This window comes from Octopus sinensis, linkage group LG27 (assembly GCF_006345805.1).
Source record: "Octopus sinensis linkage group LG27, ASM634580v1, whole genome shotgun sequence".
Classification (NCBI taxonomy): Eukaryota; Metazoa; Mollusca; class Cephalopoda; order Octopoda; family Octopodidae; genus Octopus; species Octopus sinensis.
The window spans coordinates 6943818-6956434 of record NC_043023.1 but is presented as its reverse complement, the minus strand read 5'-3'; the positions used below and the strand labels follow the sequence as shown (position 1 = coordinate 6956434).

At 41.4% G+C, this 12617-nt stretch overlaps 1 protein-coding gene across 1 annotated transcript in view; it reads right to left on the bottom strand.

The window, feature by feature from the left end:
- The window catches only part of LOC115225451 (AN1-type zinc finger protein 4), a 41047-nt gene that overhangs the window by 12017 nt on the left and 16413 nt on the right, over positions 1-12617 (bottom strand). The window contains exons 4-6 of the mRNA XM_029796410.2: positions 10439-10580; positions 7126-8433; positions 1038-1204 (exon numbers count right to left, since the gene is read on the bottom strand). Of these exons, the coding sequence (XP_029652270.1) occupies positions 1038-1204; positions 7126-8433; positions 10439-10580 (1617 nt within the window). The remainder of the gene's footprint in view (positions 1-1037; positions 1205-7125; positions 8434-10438; positions 10581-12617) is intronic.

The following is a 12617-nucleotide window of genomic DNA, read 5'->3' as shown; positions in this document are numbered from 1 at the left end:
AGAATTGTTTGACAAAGGGCAATAACCACTTTTACCATTTATGAAATCAGTGTATGATTACTACAGAAATCTTATAAGCTGACAAGATAAGCTGAGTTTAATCCTAGGCGAGGTAAGAACCACTGATAAGCATAAAGATGTATTAAGCATCAAAATGCAAAATCATTGATGATTTGGCTACATCAGCAACCGTAAGGAGCTTGTCTCCCTTGTCAGTTCATTAAGTGGCAGTGTGGTAAGTAGCTTGCTTACCAGCCACATGGTTCCAGGTTCAGTCCCACTACATGGCACATTGGGCAAGTATCTTCTACTATACCCTAGGGCCGACCAAAGCCTTGTGAGTGGATTTGGTAGATTGAAACTGAAAGAAGCCTGTCGTATATGTGTGTGTATATATATATATATATGAGTGAGTGTGTGGTAAGTAGCTTGCTTATGAACCACATGGTTCTGGGTTCAGTTCCACTGCATGGCAGCTTGGGCAAGTGTCTTCTACTATAGCCTCGGGCTGACCAAATCCTTCTGAGTGGATTTGGTAGACGGAAACTGAAAGAAGCCAGTCATCATATATATATATATATATGTGTGTGTGTGTATGCATGTGTGCGTATATTTTTGTGTGTCTGTGTTTGTCCCCACCCAACATTGCTTGACAACAGATGCCGGTGAGTTTACATCCCCGTAATTTAGTGGTTCGGCAAGAGAGACCGATCGAATAAGTACTAGGCTTACAAAGGATAAGTCCTGGGGTCGATTTGCTCGACTAAAGGCGGTGCTCCAGCATGGCCACAGTCAGATGACTGAAACAAGTAAAAGAGTAAAAGAAAGAGTATAACACAGAATCTAGGAAACTGGTCATAACAGCCTAGGGCTCAGGAGAGACCTTTAATCTATCAAGGCATTGATGTGTTTACTTATGTCCCTTTTTGTTTTGAGTTCAAATCCTGCAAGGGGAGTGTTGCTCTGACATTTACCCTTTGTCCACCTGGGTCTAATAAAAGAGATTGTTAGTGTGTTAAGGAGAAAAAGCAACATACCTGCACAGGTAACTGGATGCTAGCCCCGTCTTCTTACTACAGGTCAGGCATCGTTTTGAGGATTTCTTTATCGACTTCACTGGAGGTAGGTGGCGCTGACTGCTTGCTGATGATAGCCGAGGGGATGGAAGTTCATGTGTTGTAGAGACCCGCTGTAATTGGCAGGACTGGAAATGGTAGAGAGAGAAAGAGAGAGAGAGATTAGAGAGAGAGATTAGAGAGATTAGAGAGAGGTAGATTCGAGAGGGAGAAAGAGAGAGAGAGATCAGAGAAAGGGAGGGAGAAATTAGAGAGAGGGAGAAACAGAGAGAGATCAGAGAGAAGGAGGGAGGGATTAGAGAGAGGGAGGGATATTAGAGAAATTAGAGAGGGAGGGATATTGGAGAGAGATTAGAGAGGGAGAAAGAGAGAGGGAGATTAAAGAGGGAGAAAGAGAGAGAAATCAGAGAGAAGGAGGGAGAGATTAGAGAGAGGGAGAGATTAGAGAGAGGGGGAGAGAGATTAGAGAGGGAGGGATATTAGAGAGAAGGAAAAAGAGAGAGATTAGTGAGAGGGAGGGAGAGATTAGAGAGTGGGAGTTAGAGAGAGGGAGAGATTTGAGAGACTGAGGGAAAATATTAAAGAGAGATTAGGGAGGGAGAAAAGAGGAAGAGAGAGAGGGATTAGAGAGAGAAGGGGAGTAAGAGTGACAGAGACAGAGAGAGGAAAAGAGACATACAGAGAAGGAGAGAGAGCAGGGAGAAAGAGGAAAGATAGAGAGAAAGACTTTAGAGAGAGAGAGAGAGAGAGAGAGATGAAATGAGAAGGAAATAACTGTAACAGGAATACTAGCAAAGTCCCAAACACCAACTCTTACTGTCTACAAATTGAACCCAAGATCATTGTGTTCAGACATGAACAAGTTTCTGTAAAGGACTAATGACATCAACAAGCAGCTGGCCATTCAAGTCCTTGGTAGATACACTAAGAATTTATCTTTATCAATAGCTGGGCTATGCTTAACTCAATAGAATTTCAGTGGTTGTAAAGAATTTAATTATTGGATACATGACACATTGGAAAGTCATTAACAGTTTTGTCTTTGGCACCTTTTCTTAGACAGGCAACGGCTGTATATGGATGGTGTGTCTGGTAACTGACATGCTGTAAGAACCTACTCCACTCAACATCAGCTACAGACTTTGATAGCTTCACCAATCAACAATCACTGCTAACACAGACATCTCTCATGGACACATATAAACACACTCATTTGGTGTAAATATCTTTTTACAGCCATTGCAATGATGGTTGTGTGGCACCCTGGGTAAGTGACTTCTGCAATAGTGGCTAGCCTGACCAAAACCTTCAGAATGGATTTTGTTGATAGAAACTGAAATTATGCCGGGCGAAATACTTAGCAGTATTTCATCAGCCCTTCCGTCTGAGTTCAAATTCTGCCGAGGTCGACTTTGCCTTTCATCCTTTCAGGGTTGATAAATTATGCACTGGGGTCAATATAATCGACTTAATCCCTTTGTGTCTTTGTCCCCTCTATGTTTAGCCCCTTGCGGGCAGTAAAGAAATAAGAAACCAAAAGAAGCCTGTTGATATATATATATATATATATTATATATATATATATATATATATATATATATGATATATATATATATATATATATATACTCCTTACTTTTACTCTTTTACTTGTTTCAGTCATTTGACTGCGGCCATGCTGGAGCACCAACTTTAGTCGAGTAAATCGACCCCAGGACTTATTCTTTGTAAGCCTAGTACTTATTCTATCGGTCTCTTTTGCTGAACAGCTAAGTTACGGTGACATAAACACACCAGCATTGGTTGTCAAGCGATGTTGGGGTGACAAACACAGACACACAAACATATACACACACACATACATATATATATACACACACACACATATATACGACGGGCTTCTTTCAGTTTCCGTCAACAAAATCCACTCACAAGGCATTGGTTGGCCCGAGGCTATAGTAGAAGACGCTTGCCCAAGGTGCCACGCAGTGGGACTGAACCTGGAACCATGTGGTTGGTAAACAAGCTACTTACCACACAGCCACTCGTATATACATACATATATATATTTATGAATGTATGTATGTATACATGTATATGTATATGTGTATGTGTGTATATATATATATATATATATGTATATATAAAATGCGTGTGTGTATATGTGTGTGTTTTTGTGTGTGTTACTGTTTCTTTGCTATGACTTCCTTTAATAGTTGTAAATGAATGTCACCCTCATACAAGCAGTGTCCTTTGTTTCCAATCTTCTGTGAAAACATGTCTGGCCTTGGGGAAATATTACTATACTTGGAAAACAGTAAGGGTTGGCAACAGGAAGGGCATCCTGCTATAGAAAATCCAATCCAACTCAACAAATTCTGTTGGACACATACAGACATGTGGACATTAAATGATGATGATGAGGATGATGATGGTGATGGCAGTAATAAATAAATATTTCTGTATTTCACAGATTTTTGCTCCTCAATCAACTGCACCATCTGGGGCAGGTACATGGTGTTGCGGACAGTTTGAGTCGTCGTCCTTGTGGGCTGGATTGCAAGCATTGTGCAGGAGGAGAAGTGCAAAGTACAAAGAGCAGACGTACTACAGTGACTGGAGATGTGTCAACTGAAAGAGTACAGAGGGGACAGAGGGAAGATGCCGAATTATGGCCAGTGGTAGAGTGGCTGCAGCAGGAAGCAGCGAGACCATCTTGGTAGGAGGTATCCAGGTTCAGCCCTGAAACTAAGAGCTATTGGGGCCAGTGGGACCTTCTTTATCTGAATGTTGGGTTGCTTGAGAGGCGCTGGGAGACACCCGATGGCATTAATAAGTATTGGCAGTTGGTGGTATCCAAGAAGATGAGACCTGAGCTGCTGGAAGAAGCTCACAACCAAACTTCCAGCTATGTGAAACATCTGCAAAAGGGGCTGACTGGGGTACACCAACAAGTTAGAGAGGCTCTGAAATTTTCGGGTGAGGTGATGAAGCGTCGGCATGACACCAGGGCTAGTGAGATCGACTTCAAGGAGGGTGATGAGGTGTGGTTTCATAACCCCCGGTGGAAGAGAGGGCAGTCTCCGAAGCTGCAGAGTCCTTGGGAGGGACCTTACACGGTGACGTACCGGATTTGAGGAGGCAGGAGGTCTTCTCCAAAAACTGTGCATGCGAACCATCTGTAGAAGTACCATGAGTCTGGCCAATTCAGCTGGAGCACGCCTTCAGAGATTAGGCCCACCTGTTGAGAAAGTCGTCAGGAGCTACGAGGTTGTGTGCTTTTGTCAGGACGACATAAGTCTAGGGAAGGAGTAGTGTTACAAATGCCAAGGAAAATGTAAACAAACAAAAAAAACATTATGACCCTTGTTCCATTAGTTGGAATCGAACCGGCGCTCCAGTTGTTCAGGACAGTGGTATTTCCTTTGTCCTGTCAAGGAGCATGATTATTAATGGCCGTATGCACTGAACTCTGGCCCCATATGGTCACAGAAAGTTTAAAGAAGACAAGGGAAATACACACTGTTGTCGTACGATATGTCTCTCTTTCTAGCTGCCGGTCGTTATATATACGGGTAGCCTAAGTTGCAAGGCAGTCAGCGAGAGACCGGACAAGAGGCCAGTGTGAGCGGAAGACCGGAAGTCGGTCAGTGGGAGAGATGACAATCGAGTGGCCAGGCAAGTTGTTGTAGTGGGAGTTGTGAGGATCAGAAAATGTTGCAGACGCGGAACATGCTGGTAATGTTTTTATTTGTGTTTTGAATTCTGATGTTTAAATGAAAAAAAAAAAGAGAAACGTTGTGTTGCTTAAATGAAAAACAAAATAGACTCTGTGACGTAAACTGTTGAAAAGAAAAGGAAAAAAAAAGAACTTGTAAATGTTTAAAAAAAAAGCAGAAAGACTGTTGAAAAGGAATCTTTCAGAACGAACTCACTTTGTGTTAGAAGAAGAGAGAGAAAAGAAAAGAAAGAAGAGAAAAGTGGAACTTTAAGAGACTGTTAATTGTGAACTTTGTGTTAAACGTAAATGATTTGTTTTGGAAAAAAACGAACTGTATTGTGTCAAATGTTACATGATTTGTTAACCTTTGTTGTGAATGCTTTTGTTTTGTTGAAATAAAAAATTGTTTGAATTACACAACTCCGCTTTGTTTCTTTTGTTGTTGCCGTTGTTCTTGGTCCTGGCTGCATTCACTGCCTTCCCCACTTCCCGTGGTGGATTTCCGGTTTACTGAGCGCATGCGCCGCATGCTAGGGCCCGTGGTGTCATCGTGGGTCTCAGGGGTGGCATATCAATACATATATACGACGGGCTTCTTTCAGTTTCCGTCTACTAAATCCACTCACAAGGCTTTAGTTAGCCCGAAGCTATAGTAGAAGACACTTTCTCAAGGTGCCACGCAGTGGGACTGAACCTGGAACCAAGGGATTCATAAGCAAGCTGCTTACCACACAGCCATGCCTATACCTATTTGCTCTCTGCAAATAAAATTTTTTATGGATACAACTGCTTACAAAAATAGGGATTAATGTATAATTTCTTTCTATGTTCATAATTAAATCAACGTTTTAATGATTAGACAGAGGTCCAATAGAATAGCTCTCAGAAACAGACTACGTACAAATTCGTTCTTCACAACTCCTGAAGCTGTTTTCTGACAGTGGGGTGGGGTCAGGAAATTTTCATGCAGCTGACTCCCCTCCCTTGTCAGATATAGTCCTAGATATACAGTGTCCAATTAAAAGATAGGATGGTCACAGCTGGAACATCTTTGATCATAGGTCTGCTGGTTCTGGAACTGACCTGGGGCTAAACAAGCACGACAACTATAGCCACTTAAATTGACCACTAACTACTATACTATACATTAAAACAATGAAGTCCTAGGTAGACTATGTCTGAAAAAAAATTGGGATGGTCACAGTTGGAACATCTTTGACCATAGGTCCATTGGATCAGGACTGACTTAGAGTTAAAAATAAAACTATAGCTACTGATACTACTGTACATTAGCTAATGTAATCCTTGATACACTATGTTTGAATAAAAGACAGGATGGTCATATCTGGATCATCTTTGATCACAAGTTTGATGCATCAGGACTGACCTAGGGCTAAACAATAACTAGAGTCACTGATACTGATTTCTATACTGTACATTAGATAATGTAGCCCTAGATACACTATGCCTGAATAAAAGATAGGATCATCACAGCTGGGGCATCACTGATTATATGTATACTGGATTAGGACTGACCTGGGGCTAAATAACAACTATAGCCACTAATGCTAACTACCATACTATACATTAGATAATATAGTCCTAGATACACTATGCCTAAATAAAAGACAGTATGGTCACAGCTGGAATATCTTTGATCATAGGTCTGTCTCCTAGATCAGGACTGACCTAGGGCTAAACAACAATTACAGCCACTAATACTAACTAGTATACTGTACATTTGATAATGTAGTCCTAGATACACTATGCCTGAATAAAAGAGTGGATGGTCACAGCTGGAACACCTTTGATCACAAGTAGGTAAATCAGGACTGACCTGGGGTTAAGCAACAACTGTAGCCACTAATACTAACTACTATACTGTACATTAGATAATGTAGTCCTAGGTACACTATGCCTGAATAAAAGCCGGGATGGTCACAGCTGGAATATCTTTGATCATAGGTCTGCTGGATCAGGACTGGCCTTGGGCTAAACAACTACAGTTATAGCTACTAACTACTACACTATACATTAAGACAATGTAGTCCTAGATACACTATGTCTGAATAAAAGAGGGGATGGTCACAGCTGGAACATCTTTGATCATAGGTCTGTCTAGATCAGGATTGACTAGGAGCTAAATAACAGCTACAGCTACTAATAATAACTACTATACATTAGATAATGTAGTCCTAGATACACTATGCCTGAATAGAAAAAAAAACTGGAGTGGCATAGCAGGAATGTCTTTAACCATAGATTAATCACGAGTAAGAATAAAAATGCTAAAACCCTGAAGAATTATTTAGTAAAAGGTTCCACTTACCAATGTGGGTTCTTCCAATACTTGTGTATTTCGAGATAAATTGTTCGTCCCAGACTTTGTTATGGAATTACCCTTGGAACCATGGTTTAGAAATATTCCTGTATGTGAAGGCACCAACCTTTCGAACGAGGCTTGCCGGAATGTTCCACTGACAGCAGGGAGATGTTCTTTAACCGGCAAGCCACTGCTAACTAAAAAGTCTTTGCTCTGTTCGCCTGGCCCCATTCCAGACGCTGCCGACCGACAAAAATGCTGGTCAACTGATGGCTGTGGATGTGAAACCAGTTCTTCTGCTGAGATGAAGGCCGACTGACCAACAGACGAGAATAAGGCCAGTTCGTCTAGATGGTCAGTCGGTGTCGACAGAATGCTGCTTTTGTGTTTTTCCGGTAAAAGAGAATGTTCGGATATTACTTCGGACAAGTGGTTGTTGGAATAAAGATTAGAATTTGGGTTAGGATTCGGGTTATGATTGATGTTATTGCTAGAGCTTGAGCTAGGACGAGAGTGAGGGCTAGACGTAGAGTTAGGGTTACAGTTTGGGTCAAGGTTGAAACTACCATCGGCATGTAACCTATTCGCAGAAGAGCTCTCGGTTGGTGAAAGACAAGTTGAAGATGGAATAAATTTAAGTCTTGCAGATGGCATCAGTTCTGAGGTGTTCTTGGAGTGATTTAAGAGAAGGAGGTTGGTGGAATCAGTTGTGTTGGGCGTGGTCGAGGTGGCTCTTTGTCTGCCACCCCTGCCAATACCCGAACCGGCTGGCGGCGGCTTCAGCTCCCATCGCGGGGTAGCTGTGTCTCTGCAAGTGTGTGTTCTCTCAGATGTTTTTAGAGGATCGAGGCTCCTGTGCTTTGCACAAACGTCCCTCGTATGTTCAGGGGTCACAAACCTCAGGGCCTTGCGTATAGGACCCTTTGCGATGTTCGCAACCCTGCCTGACCGACTACCATATCCTCCCGATTCGGAGGAAGGAAGTTTTTTACCTGCCAATACTGATGAATCAACTTGGCTTGCTCCAAAGCCGGAATTGGTGTTCATGTTTGCAATTTGCCAAGGATGTCCCGGCGTTCCAGATCTCTCTGGATCCGAGCCAGAGTTAGGATCCACCGCTGAGAGCTTACTGTTCGATGTAGAGAAAGTCTTACCCAGCGGAGGCAGTAAAGGCTTCTGGTTGAGGGTTCCGACTTTCGGTAGGTTGTCTCCCCTCGTAGGGAAACGATGCTGTGCAACTGGACGGTTAGAGGGTACCTGGTGGTTGGGTGGTGGCTGCGGGCTACGTACTGTGACTTGTCGTGATGACGTTAACTGCAATGACAGAAAACGAAAATAAAAAATTAAAATTTTCTGAGAATTAAGAGACATATTGAAAATAAATTTAGATCAACACTAAGTACCAAGTTCCATTGTCTGATTTAGCTTCCGTTTTACAGCTGGATGCCCTTCCAGATGCCAACCATTCAACAGAATCTACTGGGTGCCCTTTGCATGGCACCAGCACCAGATAAGACCCCTCCACTGTGTGGGGTAGAGACTGGAGGAATAAGAAACTAGGATAGAAGAAGAGGAGCAGGTGTCTTGCTGAACAGGTGAATATATTAGCTTGCTCACCTGGAAAGTGAGAGAAAGAGATGTGAGGTCCCGCTACAACGTGAATATAAGTCACATACATACATAAATACATACACACTCATACACACATACATACACACATACATACATACACACATACATACATACACACATACATACATACACACATACATACATACATACACACACATACATACACACATACACACATACATACATACATACATACATACACACATACATACATGCATACATACACACACATACATGCATACATATATACATACATACACACACACACACATGCATACATACATACATACTCTTTTGCTTGTCTCAGTCATTTGACTGTGGCCATGCTGGAGCACCGCCTTTAGTCGAGCAAATCAACCCCAGGACTTATTCTTTGTAAGCCTAGCAGTTATTCTATCAGTCTCTTTTGCCAAACTGCTAAGTTACAGGGACGTAAACACATCACCATCGGTTGTCAAGCGATGTTGGGGGTCACAAGCACAGACACACAAACATACATATAGATATACATATATACGACAAAAATTTAACACCTTCAGACTATCATCTCTTCAGCCCCATGAAAGAGGGTTTGAGAGGCAAACATTATTCCAATGACGAGGAAGTGAAAACTGTAGTGAAGAAGTGGCTCAAAGAACAGTCAACAGAATTTTACAGGGCAGGGATACATGCTCTCATTCGAAGGTGGAACATTGATATTGAGAGAAACGGTGACTATGTTGAGGAGTAGGGATGTGATCCACAGAGGACCAGCTTCATTTTGATGTATGATACATGTTCCTGTTTCATATGTTCTGAAAAATATAAAGCTTTCTTTTCATAAGTCTCAAGTTACTCTGGTGGTTGATAAAAAACTAGGAACATGTATTATATATGATGCATAGACCCCAGGGAAATAAGTTCCGTGTATCAGGTGTCATACATAGGATGGGCAATGGTCTAATACTGACAGTTATGAGGATGAGTAAAAAATAAAGCCATTTTGTTTAGGACAGGTATAATTACCAACACAGGAACATGTATCATACATCAAAATGAAGCTGGTTCTCTGTGGATCACATCCCTACTTCTCAACATAGTCACCGTTTCTCTCAATAGCAATGTTCCATCTTTGAATGAGAGCATGTATCCCTACCCTGTAAAATTCTGTTGACTGTTCTTTGAGCCACTTCTTCACTACAGTTTTCACTTCCTCGTCACTGGAATAATGTTTGCCTCTCAAACCCTCTTTCATGGCACCGAAGAGATGAAGTCTGGTGAGTGTGGAGGTAGTGAAGAAGTCACTTAAAGAACAGTCAACAGGTTTTTACGGGGCAGGGATACATGCTCTCATTCGAAGGTGGAACATTGCTATTGAAAGAAACGGTGACTATGTTGAGAAGTAGGGATGTGATCCACAGAGGACCAGTTTCATTTTGATGTATAATACATGTTCCTGAGTTGGTAATTATACCTGTACTAAACAAAATGGCATTACTTTTTGATTACTCTTGTAGTTCAGGAAAATTATCATTAGAATTAATTTCACAATTTACACTATTGATTCAAGTCTTGTTTACAGATTTTGAGTTGAGATATTCCTTAATCCTCCAGAATGGCCAAAGTTTAATGACTGGAAATAGGAAATAGATAAAAAAGAAAAGATAAAAAAAAGATAACTGTCTTTGGTAGGAATTGAACTATGCACCTTCTTTGTCAGGCTAAGCTGTTCCATCTTGACGCGGAGTTCATTCACCTTTACTTTCAGTCTATCATTTTCATCTTTCTTCTCCTTCGTCGCACCATCGTCATCGTCTTCGTCATCATTCAGGTTGTACACAGATGTCCCGCTGTAATGAGAGAGAAAGAGATGCACAAACAGACAGATAGATGCACAAAGATGAGAAAATAACACACACACACACAGAATGGCCAAATCATTGAATAATAATCTAAGTAGTTGAGCACTCAATATACATTTGTGGCTGTAATCTATATATACAAAACACAGGATGTGTGTCTGTCTGTGTGTTTGTCATGTCATTAAAACTCAAGATCCACCCAACTGATTTTAATGAAATTTTACACATGCATTACATAGGATCCATGGGGTGTCATGGGCCAAAGAAAATTTTCAACTTCAGGCCCAGGGTCAGATAAACTGCATTTTTAAAGCATTTTTGCTGTGTTAAGGCCCATAACTTGAAGAGTATCCAGTCGCTTTCCTCCAAATTTGCAACAAACATTAATCAGGATTCCTGAATTGCTGTTCACTGAAAAAATTTCCAATGGCCACTATAAGCCCCACCCCCTCAACAAAATGCAGATTAATCAGATTTGAGTATACTGCACTGAGTTTTATCTTTGTTTTAGACCATCTTCCGACGGTAAAATACTGACACTACTTATGCATTATAAGTATAATAGTTCATGGAAACCTTTTTGTCCAATTTGGCAGAGGAAATGAGAAGAACATTAAAATGTTTGTCGGTGCCCTGCTGATGCTTTATGTTACCATCCCATGCACCACCGGGCCATGTCCGTGTACGTGTGGCTGGGTAAAGGTACAACAAACCCATTCATCCATTCTCCAGAAGTGCCCTGTTGATGTTTCACATTTCCAATCCTATGCAATGCAGCATGGCCCCACAGCATGTCTGCTTTCTATGTCCTCCATGTCTGAACTATAGTTCATATAGAAAAACAAATTACTGTTGTGACTCACTGCCATTTGAGTTTGACTGTGTGACCACTTCCGGAAGCTGCACTTGCTACCTGAAATTAGTCCCCTCCATGATCCCTCTCCCGTTTTATTCGGACGAGTAAATACAGGCTGTCCTAGAATTAAAATTTTCGTTGCATCTTGCAACCTTTTTAATAGTCTTTTTTTTTTTTAATTTTATTATTTTTTAAAAAATTTTATTTTATCCCCCCCTTTTTTTGTCCTCTTTCTTTCCATTTACGATCCCTTTTGATCGAAAACCAAACCCCCTTCTTTTGCCCCCAAAAGAAAAGCTCTACCTTGTAATTTTGTCCTGTCTGTGTGCAGCCCTGTGTGGCTAATAAACAAACATAATAGTCTTGACTCTGTCCATTATTTACACTGCGTTCCCTTTTGTTTGTTTGTGCACATGTGTATGGGTCAGTGTGTGTGTGTGTGTGTGTGTGTGTGGTGTGTGTGTGTGTGTGCCTATGCATGCATGCATGTGTGTATGTATGTATGTGTATGTATGTGTGTGTGTGTGCATCTGTATGTATGTATCCTGTATATTCATGTGCTTGCATGTCCATGTGTGTGTGGGTGAGTAGGGAGGTAGAAACGTTAGCATGCCGGGTGAAATGCTTTGCAGTATTTCGTCTGTCATTATGTTCTGAGTTCAAATTCCGCCGAGGTTGACTTTGCCTTTCATCCTTTCGGGGTCGATAAATTAAGTACCAGTTATGCACTGGGGTCGATGTAATCAACTTAATACCTATGTCAGTCCTTGTTTGTCCCCTCTATGTTTAGCCCCTTGTGGGTAATAAAGAAATAGGTATGTATGTATGTATGTATGTATGTATGTATGTATGCATGTATGTAAGTATTAAAATGGAGGATAGAAGGATTCCTTATCAGATGCTCTATGGAGAACTTGTGAATGGAAGGAGACTCTGGCAGAAACCAAGGCTGCAATTTAAGGACTGTGTCAAGTCCTCATTAAAGGCCTGTGATATGCAGGACACTGACTGGGAGAACAATGCCTGTCATTGCCACAGATGGAGGAAGCAGGTTAAGGACGGAATCGACACTTTTGAGAGAGCACATATCCAGCATGAAGAACTTAAGTGAGCTGCGCGAAAGCTCACGGCTCGTATAGTGAATGGGGAAAGCTTGGTCTGCAATGTTT